Source organism: Macaca mulatta, chromosome 16 (genome assembly GCF_049350105.2).
Source record: "Macaca mulatta isolate MMU2019108-1 chromosome 16, T2T-MMU8v2.0, whole genome shotgun sequence".
NCBI classification, from domain to species: Eukaryota; Metazoa; Chordata; class Mammalia; order Primates; family Cercopithecidae; genus Macaca; species Macaca mulatta.
This window is the reverse complement of record NC_133421.1, coordinates 90,532,829-90,551,425: the sequence shown is the minus strand read 5'-3', so window position 1 is coordinate 90,551,425 and position 18,597 is coordinate 90,532,829. Positions and strand designations below refer to the sequence as shown.

General features: G+C 53.7%; 1 protein-coding gene and 1 long non-coding RNA gene across 5 annotated transcripts in view; both read right to left on the bottom strand.

Annotated features, from left to right (window-relative positions):
• The window catches only part of RPTOR (regulatory associated protein of MTOR complex 1), a 412,728-nt gene that overhangs the window by 106,082 nt on the left and 288,049 nt on the right, over positions 1 to 18,597 (bottom strand). For all 4 annotated transcript variants that reach the window (XR_013407456.1, XR_013407455.1, XM_015120520.3 and 1 more), the window contains exons 11-13: positions 11,757 to 11,858; positions 3,260 to 3,343; positions 950 to 1,060 (exon numbers count right to left, since the gene is read on the bottom strand). Coding sequence is in view for 2 of the 4 variants with exons in the window: in XM_015120520.3 (XP_014976006.1) it covers positions 950 to 1,060; positions 3,260 to 3,343; positions 11,757 to 11,858 (297 nt within the window). In the remaining 2 variants the exon portion in view is untranslated. The remainder of the gene's footprint in view (positions 1 to 949; positions 1,061 to 3,259; positions 3,344 to 11,756; positions 11,859 to 18,597) is intronic.
• Positions 4,595 to 9,194, bottom strand: LOC144336076 (uncharacterized). The gene is made up of 3 exons (XR_013407499.1): positions 8,041 to 9,194; positions 7,491 to 7,905; positions 4,595 to 4,879 (listed from the first exon to the last, which is right to left on the bottom strand). It is a non-coding gene; the product is annotated as an uncharacterized LOC144336076 (long non-coding RNA).

The following is an 18,597-nucleotide window of genomic DNA, read 5'->3' as shown; positions in this document are numbered from 1 at the left end:
GGGGGACAGAGTACAAGGCACCAGGGGAAGGCCAGGGACAGGACAGGCAGGGGGGACAGAGCACAGGGCACCAGGGGAAGGCTGGGGACAGGACAGGCCGGGGGGGGGGGACAGAGCACAAGGCACCAGGGGAAGGCCAAGGACAGGACAGGTGTGGGGGACAGAGCACAGGGCACCAGGGGAAGGCCAAGGACAGGACAGGTGTGGGGGACAGGGCACCAAGGGAAGGCCAGGGACAAGACAGGCCGGGGGGGACAGAGTGCAGGGCACCAGGGGAAGGCCAGGGACAGAACGGTGGGCGGGGGGTTGGGGGGAACTGAGCACAGGGCACCAGGGGAAGGCCAGGGACAGGACAAGCCAGGGGGCGGGGGAGACAGAGCACAGGGCACCGGGGGAAGGCCGGGGACAGGACAAGCCGGGGGGCGGGGGAGACAGAGCACAGGGCACCGGGGGAAGGCCAGGGACAGGACAAGCCAGGGGGCGGGGGAGACAGAGCACAGGGCACCGGGGGAAGGCCGGGGACAGGACAAGCCGGGGGGCGGGGGAGACAGAGCACAGGGCACCGGGGGAAGGCCAGGGACAGGACAGGCGGAGGGGGAAAACTGAGCGCAGGGCACCAGGGGAAAGACAGGGACAGGACAAGTGGAGGGACTTAGTGCAGGGTACCAAGGGAAGGCCAGGGACAGGACGGTGGGGGGCGGGCAAACTGAGCACAGGGCACCTGGGGAAGGCCAGGGACAGGACAGGTAGGTGACAGCCCCCATGACCCAGAGGTGGCTGCCGAGGTGGGGCGTGTCCCACTTTACCCCGGAAGAGAGGACAGGAATGGCTGCGGCGCCTGGAGAGGGAGCGAGGCTGGAGAAAGGGCAGGCCGGAAGCACAGGGCTCGGCATTCCCAGAAGGGCCGGCGGGTTCACACCACCCTGGGGAGGAGGGCGGGGATACTCACGCTGTCCACTGCGAGGATCTTGGCCCAGATGAAAACGAGAAGTGGCCGCAGCTCTCGGGCCGAGCTCTGGAGCAGCTTCAGCACGTAGGGGAAGATGCCGACGGACAAGGCCTGGGGGAGAGGGAGGGCGTCAGCGCGCCAGGGCTCTGCCTGTGCCGCAGCGAGGGAACGGGCAGCGGCAGGGGTGCCACGCGGGACCAGCTGCAGTGTTATCTTCAGCACATATGGGAAATGCAACAGGAATGAATGGGCCTCACTTAAAGTAAAGAGGGGTTTCCTCCAGATTTATTCATCTCTGATTTATTCCTAGAAGCTGCCACGTACTGCTAGCCTTGACTGGTGTCAGGAGACTGGAGTTAATCGGGCCGCAGCTTTTCCTTGTGGAGGCGCAGGCTGCTTGCGCCTGGGGCCCTCGCCTGCCCTCGGTGGCCCCGTCGGCTCTCAGCAGCATGGCATCGGGTGCCTTCACTGTGCTGTTCACGTACGAGCCACGGCCACTTCTCCGTGACGGTGTGGCCAGCTCGCTCAACACTCACATCAGAGCTTCAGATACACCTTGGGAGAAGGACGCCTGCCCTGGGAAAGGCAGGGAGGAGGAGGAGGGGTCGCCCAGGGGCTCGCTGGCGCCCGGTTCTGGTCGCGTGTCATTCTCAGGGGACTCTGCCCTCAGAGGCAGGGGAGGGACAGTGTGGAGGGCACTGCCGCGTGGAGGATGCCTGGCCAAGTATGGCTGCACTCGACAGTCAGCGGTTTCTGCTGCGTCCTCATCTCAAAGCTGCTGGAATTTCACAGATATTCCAAAGGTATCCCTTTCCAATAAGTGAGGTCCCCTACAACCAAGACAGGAAGTGGTGCTGGGACCCAGGCCTGGGTTCCTTCCCCATGAAAGGCCACATTTAACAAGGAAAGAGCAGTTTCTCTGGTTCAGGTGCCTGGGCCCTCACCTGAGAGGCAAAATCTGTACCTGTGAAAATACCTCATTTATCCAGCCTTGGTTCATGTGTTAGCAAAATTGCCAATGAGCAGAAGCCTAACTCTTTAAAGGGAAGAAATTAGTTTTAAAATATTAATCTTAAACATGAACCTCTTTCTAAAATGTTATGAATACATGCTTCCTGTCTTCTTTGAGTGCCAGCAATACCACGCAGGCCTCTCCAGGATGGCAGAGTGACACCACCACGCACACACCGAGTGACCGAGTCACACCAGCCTCCTCCGATCACTCAAGCCCCGACTCTGTTACAAGCTATTTGTGGCCTCAGGCACCTGGAGTGAAAATGGCCCAGTGGTGAGTGCTGAATGATTCTTCCTAGTTTTGGATGTTTTCTCTCCTCCTTCGGTGCTGGACTATCAATTACCACTCTTTGTCAACATTATATGATGCAAATAAATACACCAGACCCCAGGTACTCACCACCCAGCTTCCGTGACAGCGGCTGCGCACCCACCGCCCCACTGCGCCACTCCCAGGCACAGTAAGTTAAGGCTCAGATGTCATGTGATTTCACTGGTGAATATTTAGTGTCTATCTCTAAAAAATTAGGTCTCTTTTATGAAAACACAATCCGGTACCATTACCACACCCAATAAAAACGAACAGTGATTCTTGAATAACATATAAATCCAGCTCCTATAAAATTTCTGATTGTTTTATGAGTATTCATTTTTGGAACTTCAACAGAACCAAGTAAGGTTTACTGTACACGGCAACTGGTCGTAGGTCTCTCGAGTTTCCTTGACTCTGCAGCTCCCTCTCAGCCTCCTTTAACTTTCCCCGTGAGTTATTTGTTAAGCACGTGTCGCTTCTTGATCCTGCCTCTGCCAGGCTTTTCTTTTAGTGGCCATCACTACTCTGCTATAGGATGAGGAACCAGACGAGCGTTTCCGAATTGTGCCTGCCATGACGGTGAGCAGACAGTGCTGAGGATCCAGACTCCTCCTGGGGGAAGCAGCAGCACGTGGCGGGCGCTGCGTCAGGCTCAGGGACGCCCTGCTCCTCCCCAGCGCTGGGCGGCCGCTCAGGAAAAGGTGACAAGCCAACACGCTCACGCCTATGTCTAACATCGGACGTACAGAGGGGCGACGACCCCAGAACCCCAAACGCCAGGCAGCACTGCAGGCTGCACGGGTGCAGAGTGGGCTCCTTGAGGGCCTGAGGATCGACAGGACACCACCACGGCGGACACACTCGCCCTGGGTCTCACGGCTGCGGGTGGCTCTGGATCATGAAATACGTGCACAGACTGAAACACAGAGCCTAATTTCTGTCCCACCTCCCTCAGCCCCCAGGTTAATGAGGAAGGCACGTACCAGGCTCACTGCCCAGGGACCCAGGTCCAAAAATCTTCCAAGCAAGTCCAATGCTCTCAGCCGGTGCACTTGGCTTAACAGCACCTGGAAGAACAAGAAGAAAATGGTATCACTGCAAACCATACTGGTGTGCAGCCCCGAAACGCTGCTGCACGAGCTGCCAGCTTTGGAGCGGTCCGACCACAGTGCAGATCTGTCTGCTGCCTCAGGCACAGCTACCTAGAGCCGCTGCTCCTTTCCTTACAAGTTCATGCTTTCAGACAGGTGAAGAAAACATGCTTTATTCCTTTATCACACAGATAAAACACACTCAATGTAGAGAATATTAGAACAAACATGTTTTAATTGCATTTAAAAAGCTAACTCGCTGGTGATATTTTGGTATACGAACCCAGGCATTGTTCTCTATGTCCACACTTCTCTTATTGATTCTGAACTAGATAATATGTGACTATATTTCTCAGCTCCTTTAACTAAATAACGCACCGTGAACATCGTTCATGTCACTAGGTATGTACTGACCATATCATTCCCAATGCCAGCACAGTACTTCCATTACACAAATGTACACAACTCTTTTAAACAACTTCCCCACTGAGAGACATTCAAATTATCATCAAAATGTTCCTACTTTTAAATTTTTTATTTATTTATTTTTGAGATAGGGTCTTGCTCCGTTGCCCAGGCTAGAGTATAGATGCCAGATCATGACCCACTGCAGCCTCAACCTCCTGGGCTCAAGTGATCCTCCCACCTCACCCTTGAGTAGCTAGGACCACAGGTAGGTGCCACGATGCCTGGTTCATTTTTGTATTTTTTATAGAGATGGGGGTCTCACTACATTGCCCGTGCAGGTCTTGAACTTCTGGCTCAAGCAGTCCTCCTACCTCAGCCTCCCAAAGTGTTGGGATTACAGGCGTGAGCCATCACGCCTGGCCGAAATGCTGCTTTTATAAATAACACTGTGATCAATATCCTAATAGTTACATCTGCACACTCACACGATTTTTTTCCAGTAAGATAAATGTGGGTATTAAAAAGGTAAGGTCAGAGCATTGATACTTCAGTTACCAAATGACCGTGCGGCTGACCCCACTCACACTCTCGATGGCACCCAGCAGCGCTCACTGGGGTGTGACTCTGGACAAATTACTTAACATCGCTGAGCCTTGATTTACTAATTCATAAAACACATATAACACAACACCTGCCCGTAAGAGTTGCATTAAATTAAATAACAAATTTAAAGCTTGTGGGACAACACTAGCCCATATTACACTATGATTAGCCAACAGGACAGGGGAAAATACATCCTTTTCTTCTGGATTTCTTGGATTTCAAGGGGAGTACATTTTGCAGGTTGATGGGTCATTTCCGCAGTAAACTTGCCCTGCATGCCTTTAGTTTTCTACTTCAATATGTGGCTTTTACTTATTGACACGTCAAAGCGCCTTATAAATTAGAGTGGGCTTTGCCAGAGGTTTTGCGCTTCCTTTTTTTGTTATATCAAAGTTTCACACTTTTTTTTGAGACAAAGTCTCGCTCTGTTGCCCAGGCTGGAGTGCAGTGGCGTGATCTTGGCTCACTGCAAATTCCACCTCCTGGGTTCACGCCATTCTCCTGCCTCAGCCTCCTGAGTAGCTAAGACTACAGGTGCCCATCACCACGCCCGGCTAATTTATTTTTGTATTTTTAGTAGAGATGCCTGAACACACAGACCCCAGGAGGCCCTGACCTGGCCTCACTGGAGGCCTCGGAGGTTTTCCCTCCCCGCAGGAGAAGATGCACAGGACACAGCTGGGCAGCGGGTCCTGGAGGTGATGTGAGGGGGTTACCGCGTTGCAGGTAGAGAGGCTGGAAGAGCTCGGGTGTCTGAGGATGTACAGGCCATCGGTATGACTGAGGTCAGTGACAGGAAGGGGGTCGGATCAGGAAAGGCCCCGCAGACAGTGTGCAGACAGGTCAGTTTGTCTTGAGATCCAGAAGCCACTGAGCGATGTTAAGCAGCAGTGACTGGTCCAGTGTGCGTGCTTTGGGGACAGGCCTGGCAAGAGGCTGGAAGTGGGGTAGGCAAGTAGAAGGGGGTGGGCTTGACCAGCGTGCTGAGATGGAGATGGGGAGGAAGAGACTGTAGCGCTGGCCAGAGGCTGAGAGAAGAAGGGGTGAAGAAAAGCAAACTCTAGAAGAGAAGGTTTGGGATGAGTTTGGAAACCCTCAAGAGATGCAGGGAAAAGGGACAAGGAGGCCAGTGAGGGTGGAGGACAGGGAGGAGGGGAGAGGAGATGGCGGCCATCTGGGTTACGCTCCTGGGGGTCGGCCAGCACGACTTCCACGGAGGAGCCACCGAGTCAGGAGGATGGGCCCTGGGGGGCTGCGGAGACGGAGGAGCTTCCCTGTCGGGGGCGAAGAGCGCTGGCAGGGGGACAGGGAAGGTCACAGGTGGCAGCAAGAGGAGGGGGCTAGCCAGGCTGGAGGGGCAGCAGACAGGGTGCGGGGGGATCCCAGCATGTCCAGCCTTGGGGGCAGAGAAAGAGCAGTGGGAATGCGGCCTCACTTCCCTTCTATGTGCCTGGAGGCAGCTCCCACGCCGGGTTCACCATGGACCCAGGAGGGGCAGGTTTCCCGTGCTGGCGATGCTGAGAGTCTCCGATTAAGAGGCTGGGAAAGGAACGTGGGACTGCTCGCGGGATATGTGAGCTGGAACCGGATCCCTTTCCTGTGCTGAACCTGGGGGACGTCGCATGCCACTGCTGCCCAGAACTCGGGTTTGATGGGCCAGTCGGTGGAAAAGCACGGGCTCTGGGGCCGGCTAACCTGATGTTAACCCTGCCTCCATCTCTGCCCAAGTATTGGCTTAAATTCCTAACTTTGGGAAACTTCAATATCGTTATCAAGAAAAACAGAGACAACGGTACTTGACTTGGGCTTATTCTCAAAGTTCAGTGAGACAGAGTCCGCAAAGCGTCTAGCACAAAGCTGTGTGCACCAGGGTGCCCAGCGGATGTAAAGTCACCATCGTAGCATTTGGCTTCTGGATGTCTCCACCATCCAGGGTTTTGAGGACTGACTCTCTGTGTGTAGGGACAGTAGGCTGCCTGAGGCTCAAGTTTCTAGATGACCCAGGGAGAGGAGAGGAGGCAGGTCTCGCCATGGCTGCAATCATCAGAAATCAAAGACATCATCAGATCTAAAGCTTACAGAGATTGTTTTCTGATTCTCTTTGTTATTTCCAACACTGTAAACAGGGACAAGCCTCAGTTTCTAAGGTCAATAGTTGCAGAGCAAATGGAAGAAGTGGCAGGACGGGGTGAAGAGGTCTCATCAAGACCAGTTCCTGTTACTGTTTTACCAGGACACTAGCCTGGCACTAGAGGTCTCCTTAGAATGTGCTCCTTACAAACAACAAAAGCAAACGGGATGCTGGTTCACAATCACTACCGCGACGTGGTCCTGAGTGTCGCACCGTAGGAGCTGCAGGTGCTGAAGAAACAACCGATGGGGCCTTGGTGGCCCATCTGCCTGGGAGTCGGCGTCAGAGGTCTGTGGGCAGCACTGGGATTTGGTGCTGCAATTATTTCATTTGCAAAGAAACATCGTCAATAAAGAGTATTGCGGGAAATGTTAAGTACTGTTTTTTTTTTTTTCAAACATTACATCATCTTCCTGCCACCTTTTGTTGATTTACATTTTTTAAAAACTGAAGTCAACAAAAAGCAAAGTTATTTTAAAAATAGGATTGGCTTTTAGGAAAATATGCCAATGTTGTTTTTGTACTTAAAAACAACAAAAACAAAAATCTCCTGTTTTGGACCATCCCAGGATCTATGGAAATTACAGAAGTAAATGATGGTGAGCTGAGTGACTTACTGAGATTTACTTTCCACCTGTGGTAACCCAAACTAAAGACTAACCATGGTGGCCAGCATGGTGGCTCTCGCCTGTAATCCAAACACTTTGGAAGGCTGAAGCTGGAGAATTGCTTGAGGCCTGGAGGTCGAGACCAGCCTGGCCAACATGGTGAAACCCCGTCTCTACAAAAAATACAAAAATGAGCCGGGCGTGGTGGTGCGTGCGTGCAGTTCCAGCTACTCAGGAGGCTGAGTCAGGAGGGTGGCTTGACCCCAGGAGCTGGAAGCTGCAGTGAGCTATGATCACACCACTGCAATCCAGCTGAGGTGACCAAATTAAAACAGAATTGCTAAGGCTGTCAAATTTCATTGGCCTTGTACACAAAGAGAGTGCTCAGACTGACATACTGGAAGAGCTGCTTCATGAGAAAAGATTCTCCAGTTCCAGCCCTGGAATGACGGGTGCTGCAGGCCAGGGTGCCTGATGAGCGGGGCGATTTTGGAGTCCCCGATGTATATGGTATGTATAATATCACTCTAGTTTGTCATTCTGCTGTCACTTGATAATGATCCTGTAGTTTCAGACCCCACATTCTATTTGTAAAAAAAATGATGCACGGAGAGAGAGCAACTAGACTTCCTAAATGAAATGCTCATACTGATTTGTGACATCTAGGAAAAGGGACTAAAACTTCATCCTATAAAATCACTCTTGGCCAGGCGCGGTGGCGCACACCTGTAATCCCAGCTACTCAGGAGGTTGAGGCACAAGAATCACTTTAACCCAGGAGGTGGAGGCTGCAGTGAGCGGAGATCGCCCATCAGCAGAGGACTGGAGGAGGAAACTGCGGCATCTATGCATCATGGACTACTACTCAGCCAGAAAAAGAATGGAATCGTGTCTGTTACACCAACATGGGTGAAACAGGAGGCCATTACGCTCGGTGGAATAACTCAGACACAGAAAACCAACTGCTGCATGTTCTCACGTAGAAGTGAGTGGGAGCTAAACGATGGGCCCACAGGGACACACAGGTGGAATAACAGGCACTGGAGACTCCAGAAGGTGTGAGGGGCTGAGAAATTACCTATGGGGTACAATGTCCACTACGTGGGTAGCAGGTTCACACAAAGCCTAGACTTCACCACTACGCAGTGCACGCATACAAGAAACCTGCACCTGTATCCCCTGGATCTATTTAACAGAAAAAGGGCCAAGCAAATAAATGAACACATAAATATCACTGTCACCTTTCTCCTGAAAAAGAAAGAAGAAAAGTCACTTTCTCTCCTCTCTTCCGTAACCTAAGTGCTCTTCATTCCCCTGCCTGGGCTTCCTGAGCCACCTGCGGGGGTGCACAAAGCAATGAGTTCCAGGAGAGCCACTGCAGACAGAGGGCAGACGCACCCCGCAGGCCATGAGAGTCCAGAGCGCCTCGTGAGAAGATGGCGTCCAATAGACACCATCAATCAAGGGAGTGGGCAAAACAGCAGTTTTTTTTAAACATTGTATCTTCCTTCTTGTTCCTCTGTTGATTTATATTTTTAAAAGTCAGAGAGGATATTGAGGCTGGAAAGCAGGAAAGGCCTGTTCCACGCTCACATTTACAGGAGGGGCTGTGACTCAGCCGGGCCTGATGAGATACCGCGCATGACCCTGGAGGGTCACCAGCCACTGCCTCTGGCTCAGGGACGAAGTGGCAGGGATTCGGAAAACCAGGAAGTGTGTAGTAACCCTTAAGTAATGTTTTCTGATTTGCCAAGGCACTAGAAAATAACTTAAGGATTACAGGGTTCCAGACTTTGGCAAAAATAAAGGCTCTGAAGAGAAAGAGCGGGGAAGTGAGCCGAGTTAATGAGAAACAAGCCAGCCCCGGGGGATACGTCAAATGAAGCTGATACCCCATTACACTTCATCTTTCCCTACTTTCTCGTTAAGTGTAGGTCTGCCCATTGATCCCGGCTGGGCACAGCCAGGAGACAGACCCTCCAGAAAGAGGAGGAACCTGCCGCTCACACCTGCTGGAAAACCACGCGGGAAATGCCCCACGCCCCAACCGGGGCTGTCTTCGCATACGTCAGCGTCAGAAAGCTGCCTCCAGCAGGTCTTCTCCTTCCTTGAGGGAGTGTGGGTGGCCAAGGGAACATTGAAAGAAATCAAGAGAAGGCCATTTACAAAAAGATTATTTGCCAGACCCCAAAAAACTGGATGAAACATGCTTGGCATCGGGCCCTGCTTTGGAGAGGGCCGATCTTACTCCAGCACACTGCTCAAATAGTAGGAAGGTCAGTAGGAGAGCCAGTGTCTTCTGAGGGACATCTTGGTGACCCAGGTGACCAACAGAAGCTGTGGGGCCCAGCATGGGCAACCCATGGTGCCACTACCCCTGGTCATCCATGGCCCACACAGCCAGCCACCGTCCTGCACTCACGGGAAGAGAAAATGCGGGCTTCTGTCAAATGTTTGGTTGCTTTGCTGCTATCACTGCGTGTTCTTGGTTTTGAACATGAGCCGGTTTATTTGTTTACACCTCACTCTACAATCTCAGGATAGTCTTAAATGAATCTAGGTACATACAGGAGGAGCAGTAATAATGTCTGTATCCTTTTTACAATGTCCAGAAAGCAGCCGTCAGAATGTAGCAACAGCAGCTGAAATACACACTGTGAAATGTGGTACGATGATGTTTTATTTTGTAGAGATGGAGTCTCCCTGTTGCCCAGGCTGGCCTTGAACTCCTGGGCTCAAGTGATCCTCCCCGGCCTTGGCCTACCGAGGAGCTGGGACCATGACACCAGGGCAGCCGGCTGGCACACTGGTTCTTTGCTGCCCTCCTGAGACAATGCCAGCAAGGACAGGCCGGCGGTAACGTCTTCAGCACATCCAAGTGCACCGTTCCTTCTCCCAACTTCTCTTTCGCTGGCTGAGATTCTTGGGGCAAAGTCCTGAACGAGGTGAAGCCTCAGTCCTACAGCGCGCCTGTGACGCTGGCTGCCACTGCTGCAGCACAGACTGAACGGCGGAAGGAAAGGCTGCTGAGGCCATGGCTGTGATGGAGATAAACTGGCCCCAGTTTTCTAAATGATCTCTCAGAGGCGGGATGAACACCTGGTCTAGTGAAGATTGGTGTGCTGTCCGTCAGTGTGGTGAGCGGCCCTAACCGGAAGGTGTGAGCTTTGGAAGGAAGCAGGGCAGGTGGGGGGCGCCACTCACGGCCCTCTCCACGGAGGCAACGCCACCCAATCTGCTTTCTGGGAAGGCGAGGACCCCACTCTGCCGACTGTCAGAACTCAGCACCGTACGGGAGGTGGGGCTCTTCCTCTGTGTGTGGGGAGTCACTCAGCTTTAAACCAAAAAAGGCGGGGCCTGCTCATTCCCTGCCTGCTGCTGGGCAGTCCCTCTGCACGGCCACGCACAGCTTCTCGCCGAAGTCCAACCGCACCACGCCAATCACAAAAACACTTTTCCAGCTTTTAAATTGAGTTCTTAGACCTTGAAAGCTACACTGACCAGTGGATTTTAAACTCCTTTGTTTTTTTTTTTTTTTTGAGACAGAGTCTCGCTCTGTCACCCAGGCTGGAGTGCAGTGGCGCAATCTCAGCTCACTGCAAGCTCCGCCTCCCGGGTTCACGCCATTCTCCTGCCTCAGCCTCCTGAGTAGCTGGGACTACAGGCGCCCGCCACCGCGCCCGGCTAATTTTTTGTATTTTTAGTAGAAACGGGGTTTCACCGTAGTCTCGATCTCCTGACCTTGTGATCCGCCCGCCTCGGCCTCCCAAAGTGCTGGGATTACAGGCGTGAGCCACCGCGCCCGGCATTTTAAACTCCTTTGAATCTGACCCAGCCCACACACCTCCCCACAAACACTCATTCACTGAAACAAAAGTTCTGTGGGATCTTTCTAACTTCACTACCTGTGATGAACTCTTCAATTTCCGTGGCCTCCCAACCCCCAAACCGGTCACGGTCTGCATGTGAACGGCACTGACACGACACAGGCCCTGTGGGCGCTGGCATCTGAAGGGCGTGCCCCAAAAGGGCCTATTTGTTACAGCAGCCGTGACAGCCCCATGTAAGGGAAGGGCTGCCGGCTTCTGGGTCTGTGAGCTTCAGGGCATAACCGACGGGGCTGGGCTACAAAGCCCGCTCCACCCACTCCCTCCGGTCAGCATCTGCTCAGGGAGCCTCCTCCCTCCTCTCCCAGCATTCACTGCCAGCTCCTGTCCTTTCCAAGAGAAGCAGGCAGTGGCGTTGAGAGCCCGCGCTGAAGCAAAGCCCATCTGTAGCAGAATCTCAGCGATTCCTAAAGTGGAAATAGTAGCCAGGGGAGAGGGGGATGGTGGACTGGCTGATGACTCCCCAGTCCCAAAGTGACACTTAACTGAGGGTGGAGGAGGCAAATCAATGGCTTTAGAGGAAACCCTTTAGGAATGAATGTACGATCAGCCTAGTGACTCCTGATTGGATCTGTGTGATCCGTTCACCCAAATGCCACCTGACCCACGTGCCATCATCTTCGGGCAGAGGGGCTAGGAGGTCACCGACCCACAGGGCTCAGTGAGACAGAAGGCACTCCTGGGGGCTGTGCAGGCATCTGGTTTCTTTCCTGTGGGACCTCGGCAGTCTGGCCCGGTCTGAAGAAACTCACCTGCAGGACGATGGGCAGCTGTTCCGGTGGGTTCCGGTTCTCCACGCCCATGGTGAGCCACACCTGGAAAGCGGTCAGCTGCTCGGCGAAGAACGGGCTGTGCTGCAGGGCAAGCAGAGAAGGTGCTCGTTAGGGCCACGTTCCCAGACAGCCTGGTCTTGCCCACCCCTGCCACCTGCCGAGCATCCAAACCTTCACAAAGGGCCCACCCCACAGGGCTGTGAGCATGCCAGGCATCTGAGAAGCGGGCGCTCTGGGCATGCCACAGAGGGAGAGTCTGCGGGGTGTGCAAAGGGACCAGAGACAGGCAGGAGACGGGAGCAGCTGAGGATGACTCCAAGGTTTGGCCGGGGCACCGAGCTGTGGCTGCAAGAGGAGTGTGCTGGGAACCAGCCGTGGACACGTGGCACTCATGACAGTGGCTGGACAAGGGAGTGAAGACACCGGGGGCAGAGGACCCCATGAGCGTGTGGATCAGCAGGCAAGTCTGGCTGGGGACACGCTTGGGAGTCACGGTGTGTGAATCTTTTTTAAGTTAAGTGAGAAAGGAAAGGGACCCAGGACGGAGCCTCTGCTATGGAGACCAACGAGACGAGCTGGGGCCGCAGAGGGGCCGGTGAGAGCCCAGCCATGGAGGGAAAGCAGAGCTCAAAGGTCTGGACGCCAGGGAGCAACGTCCAGGGCAGAGCCACAAACCAGCCCTGGGCCAGGCGAGATGGGGAGGAGAGCTGACTGGGCCCTGGATCAGCAGCGAGAACGCTCTGGAGTTGGGCGTAAGTGTAGCCAGAGTGGGTTTGAGACACGGGTGAATTCGGTTTTGGGTGCAAAGGGGAAGAAGAGAGGCAGGTAGTGGCTGGAGAGGGACGTAGGGTCGGGAAATGCTTTTTGTAGATGTGGAGTAATGGGCACAGGAAGCCGGTGAGAAAGACCCAGCTGGGGGCACGGAGGGTGGGGAGAGGCTGCTGGAGGGGCTTCCTCGGGCTGGCTGGGGGACAGGACTGGATGCACAGGCTGGGCTGGAAGAGCAGGGCCACTCCCCAGGGGAACCAGGCAGGGGGCAAAGCCAGAGGGCCCAGATGCAGAGAAGTTGGGGGAAGGCGGGAGGGCCCGGCAGAGGCGCTCGCGCAACTGCTGATTGTTTCCTCAGCGAAATGGGAAACGAGGGTGCTCTCTGGAGTGAGGGTGGGAGAAGCGGTTGCAGCTGGACAGGGAAGGCATGCAGGTGAGGGAGACCAAAAAAATGCGTGGGGTCAGAATGTCAGGCAGCAGCAGGGCCCCACGAGGGGGTGACATGAGTTCTCTGTGGGCCACGCCGGCTGGGCCTGGGCTCCTGGTTAGCCCAGCCATGCGCGTGCAGGCACAGAGTGGAGGGGATTCGCTTGGGTGCCGTGGAGCAGGCGGGCAGCAGGGCTGCTGGGCCCGCGGCTGGAGAGTGTGAAGGCCGCAGGGGAGGCTGCTGTCGGAAGGTCTGGGAACCGAGCGGCCAGGCCGGAGCAGTCCGGCCTGATTCCCTCCACGGAGAGTCACTTCCACTTAACACACAGCTCTGCCTTCCCCGAGCCCCAGACACAAAGAATTAAAAAAACAAAAACAAAACAAAAAAACCAACCCAACCACCAGCCTCTCTCCCCCATCCACTATCCTCTCTTCCCCGTGTTGTTTGATTTTGCTCAGGGGGAAGGTGGGTGGCCGCAGTTGGAGGTGCGTGTCCCTGAGAGAGGAGGTCGGGAGGAACCCTCCCTCCGCTCATCTGGCCAGGGCTGCCTGTGCCCCTGGGTTCCAGTGAATGTGGACACACGCGGACAGGCGAACGCCAGGAGCAGGGCAGGTGCCTCTGTGAGCCCAAGTCCAAGAGTGCTCTCGGCAGCCTCCACAGAGTCCCCTGGCCCCACCTCAGAAGTCAGCCGAGAACATTCACTACGTAGGAATCTGTGCTCCTGTGCAGCCAGCTTACAGAAACTTAATCACAACTGGAGGGCAACCTGTGGAGTTGGCATGAAGCCCCCAAAGTGATTTTCCTGTTTTCAAGTGCGAATTATTCATAAATCGGTTAAAAAATATCTCGTTAAGTACCCCGCCCCCCACCCACATCCCGTGAGAACGTCGTTCTCCTGAGTTAGAGAAGGCTTGAGTCTGTGAATGGAAGTCAGGTAATTCAGATAATTACACCTCTTCTTTCTTTCTTTCGCATTAGCTTTGCCTGATGGATTTTCACATCTTCCTCGCTGCTGGAGTCACCACTCCAGGCAGAAAGAGAAAAATTCCTGACTCTTCACCTCAAACTGACAAGAAAGGAAAAGCACACCTTTGCCCGGCAGGTGCGCAGTGAGGCCCGTGCAGCTCCCTAAAGCCAAGGGGAGGCTGACAAAGTAGAGCCACCGCCCACGGAAGAGTGGCCAGCACTTTATATGATGTTCCAGAAAACATGTCGAGAGCGGCCCGTGTCTCTACCCACGATTCACAGGGCTGATGTTTTGGGCCAAATCTTGAGATTTCCTCTACCCCATGAAGAGCTCCTGAGCTGGCCCCTGTGCAGGGGAGCGGAGCCCATTCAGCGGGACGGAGAGCTCACAGGTCCCGCGGGGCTGAGTGTCTGGGTTGCCTGGCCACAACCACACACCTGGCTCTCCCAGGGCGATTCTGATGCCAGGAGTTTGCTCTGCTGTCAGCCTGTGTGCCAGGCAGTTTGGCATATTCTAAACACAGGGGCAGCAGACTGAAAATGGGAAGGCTGGCTGAGAGGCTGAGAGCCTCTGAGTCGCACCTCAGTGGAACCCGTCCGGCTGGACTTCTGCTACCATCAACCTGAGCATACCTGCCGCCTTTCTCACCATCCAGACATCCTGAGACGGCTGCTCTCCGTCCTGACAGTGGCACAATACATTTGCCACTTACAATGAGCTTGCTGCTTAAAGAGGGTAACAGTTCACTGCCAAGGGACATTCTGCCCCTCTGTACGGCTCTGTAGGGACATTCTACCCCCCTGTACGGCTGCTCGGTTGGCAGAAGGGTTCCCTTTAATACCCCCAAGAAAGTCAATTAGCCCAAGCTTTCTATTGCAGGGGAATCATTCTGGCTTCTCCTCCTATCCCAGTAAACCATTTTTTTTTTTGAGACAGAGTCTCACTCTGTTGCCCAGGCTGGTGTGCAGTGGCACGATCTTGGCTCACTGCAACCTCTACCCCTGGGTTCAAGCAATTATCCTGCCTCAGCCTCTGAAAAACCTCAATCTTGATAGGGTTCTACGTCACTGTTAATAGAGAAAAATCAGAAAGTGAAATTTTAAACGATACCATTTACAACTACGTTGAGGGAGGAGAAGGCTCCATATTGTAGAGGTGGTGACTTCTCCCAAATCAATCTGTAGATTAATTGTAATCTCAGTGAAAATCCAGCAGGTTCTTTGCAGAAATTAACATACTGATTGTAAAATTCACATGGAAATGCAAAGGACCAAAAGTAACCGAGGCAACCTCAGGAAAAAAACCAAGTTGTGGGACTTAGTCTACCAGCTTAGAAACTGTCGTGTAGAGCCTGTCATTACAACTGCGTGGTCCTGGTGCAAGGAACAAGAGAGCAAAGGACAAACGAGGGAACAGAGGCAGCCACGCGGACACAGTCCTCGGTGCAAATGAGGGAACAGAGGCAGCCACGCGGACACGGTCCTCAGTGCAAACCCCACCAGTAAGCCAAGCATTCACGGGGGATGTGAACTGTGAGCAGATGCAGGTCCAGATGTGACGGGAAACACATAGGCTGCTAGCTCAAAGAGCGTAGCGTCTGCTCAGAATGCTCATCACAGAGGAAATAAAGGTTTCATAAAACCGGATACCAAAGGCCCAAACCATAAAGGACAAAAATTTGACTAATTAGATTTTGTTAAAATAAGGACATTCTGTTCATCAAGAAAAAACTTTAAAAAGTGAAACTCCACAGAGCAAAAAAGTTATTTGTGATAGGTGACAAACGATTTGTATTTGGAATACACACAGAACCACTACGGATCAGTAATAGATAACACACAAGAAAAATGGCCAAAAGTCAAACAATTTACAAAAGAAGATATTCGAATGGCCAATAAAAATATGAAACAATGCTCTATTAACCATCAGGGAAATACATGATTAGCTCTGAAGGAAATACCTTTTCATACTGAACCATAATAGCCAAACAAATAAATAGCAGCTAAAACTCTCGAATGCTGCAGGCAGGAATGTAAACTGACTCAGCCACTTTGCAGAGCGCTCTGGCAGCATCTGTTGAAGCTGAATATGGGCAAACCCTGGGACCCCGAAGGGTCACTCTGAGAAACGTGCAGGAGGGAGCAACCCTGAACAGGAGGACAGCCAGGAAGGGGAGGCCTTGGCCTCAGGCACAAAATTGGCGCTAGCAGGTGGGGTACCAAAAAAAAAAATCAGTATTTGGCCGGGCGCGGTGGCTCAAGCCTGTAATCCCAGCACTTTGGGAGGCCGAGACGGGCGGATCACGAGGTCAGGAGATCGAGACCATCCTGGCTAACACGGCGAAACCCCGTCTCTACTAAAAACACAAAAAATTAGCCGGGCGAGGTGGCGGCGCCTGTGGTCCCAGCTACTCGGGAGGCTGAGGCAGGAGAATGGCGGGAACCCGGAAGGCGGAGCTTGCAGTGAGCTGAGATCTGGCCACTGCACTCCAGCCTGGGCGACAGAGCGAGACTCCGTCTCAAAAAAAAAAAAAAAAACAAAAACAAAAATCAGTATTCAAGACAAATGATATTTCAGTGCAATATTTACAAAGATACAAATTAATGCAAAAATCCATACTGAACAAGATATCAACATTTCAAAGGGGGGACCAATATCACAGAATTTCCTTTTGTCTCAGGCTCTGATGTGACACAGTCTGGCTCTAGCCAGCACTGTTAGTGAGGACTGCAAACTGAAAACGCCCAGTGGCCCTAGAAGGGACACATGAATGTTGGGACACTCAATGGCGTCCACCTCGCAGTGAGTGTGAGCTGTGGCGTGGTGAGCGTGAGTTGTAGTGCGGTGAGAGTGAGCTGTGGTGTGGTGAGTGTGAGCTGTGGCATGTGAGCTGCAGTGCTGTGTGAGCTGTGGTGCAGTGAGAGTGAGCTTCAGTGTCGTTGAGTGTGAGCTGTAGTGTCGTGTGAGCTGTGATGCTGTGTGAACTGTGGTGCAGTGAGAGTGAGCTGCGGTGCAGTGAGTGCGAGCTGCAGTGCCATGTGAGCTGCAGTGCAGTGTGAGCTGTGGTGCCATGAGAGTGAGCTGCAGTGCAGTGTGAGCTGTGGTGCCATGAGTGTGAGCTGTGGTGCAGTGTGAGTTGCAGTGCAGTGAGAGTGAGCTGTGGTGCAGTGAGAGTGAGCTGCAGTGCTGTGTGAGCTGTGGTGCAGTGAGTGAGCTGTGGTGCCGTGTAAGCTGCAGTGCAGTGAGGGTGAGCTGCGGTGCCGTGCAAGCTGCAGTGCAGTGTGAGCTGTGATGCCATGAGAGTGAGCTGCAGTGCTGTGTGAGCTGTGATGCCATGAGAGTGAGCTGCGGTACCATGAGAGTGAACTGTGGTGCAGTGTGTGAGCTGTGATGCAGTGAATGTGAGCTGCAGTGCTGTGTGAGCTGCAGTGCTGTGTGAGCTGCAGTGCAGTGAGAGTGAGCTGCAGTGTTGTGTGAGCTGCGTTGCCATGTGAGCTGCGGTGCAGTGAGTGTGAGCTGCGGTGCTGTGTGAGCTGCAGTGCAGTGAGAGTGAGCTGTGGTGAGAGTGAGCTGTAGAATAGTGAGAGTGAGCTGTGGTTCCGTGTGAGCTGTGGTGCTGTGTGAGATGCAGTGCGGTGAGAGTGAGCTGCAGTGCGGTGTGAGCTGCAGTGCGGTGAGTGTGAGCTGCGGTGAGAGTGAGCTGCATCGCGGTGAGAGTGAGCTGTGGTGTGGTGTGAGCTGTAGTGCGGTGAGCGTGAGCTGCGGTGCAGTGAAAGTGAGCTGCGGTGCGGTGTGAGTTGCAGTGTGGTGCGAGCTGCGGTGTGGTGAGTGTGAGCTGCGGTGAGAGCTGCATCACGGTGAGAGTGAGCTGTGGTGCAGTGTGAGCTGCAGTGCGGTGAGTGTGAGCTGCGGTGCGGTGTGAGTTGCAGTGTGGTGCAAGCTGCGGTGTGGTGAGTGTCAGCTGTGGCGCTGTGTGAGCTGCAGTGTAGTGAGTGAGCTGTGGTGCCATGAGTGAGCTGTAGAATAGTGAGAGTGAGCTGTGGTTCCGTGTGAGCTGTAGTGCTGTGAGTGTGAGATGCAGCGGTGTGGTGAGAATGAGTTGTGGTGCGATGAGTGTGAGCTGCAGTGCGGTATGAGCTGTGGTGTGGTGTGAGCTGTGGTGAGAGTGAGCTGCAGTGCGGTATGAGGTGTGGTGCAGTGTGAGCTGCAGTGCGGTATGAGCTGTGGTGTGGTGTGAGCTGCGGTGCGGTGAGAGTGAGCTGCAGTGCGGTATGAGCTGTGGTGTGGTGTGAGCTGTGGTGAGAGTGAGCTGCAGTGCGATATAAGGTGTGGTGTAGTGTGAGCTGTGGTGAGAGTGAGCTGCAGTGCGGTATGAGCTGTGGTGTGAGCTGCGGTGAGAGTGAGCTGCTGTGCGGTATGAGGTGTGGTGCAGTGTGAGCTGCAGTGCGGTGAGAGTGAGCTGCGGTGCAGTGAGTGTGAGCTGCGGTGCGGTATGAGCTGTGGTGCAGTGTGAGCTGCGGTGCGGTGAGAGTGAGCTGCGGTGCGGTGAGTGTGAGCTGCAGTGTGGTATGAGCTGTGTGGTGTGAGCTGCGGCACGGTGAGTGTGAGCTGCAGTGTGGTATGAGCTGTGATGCAGTGTGAGCTGCAGTGCGGTATGA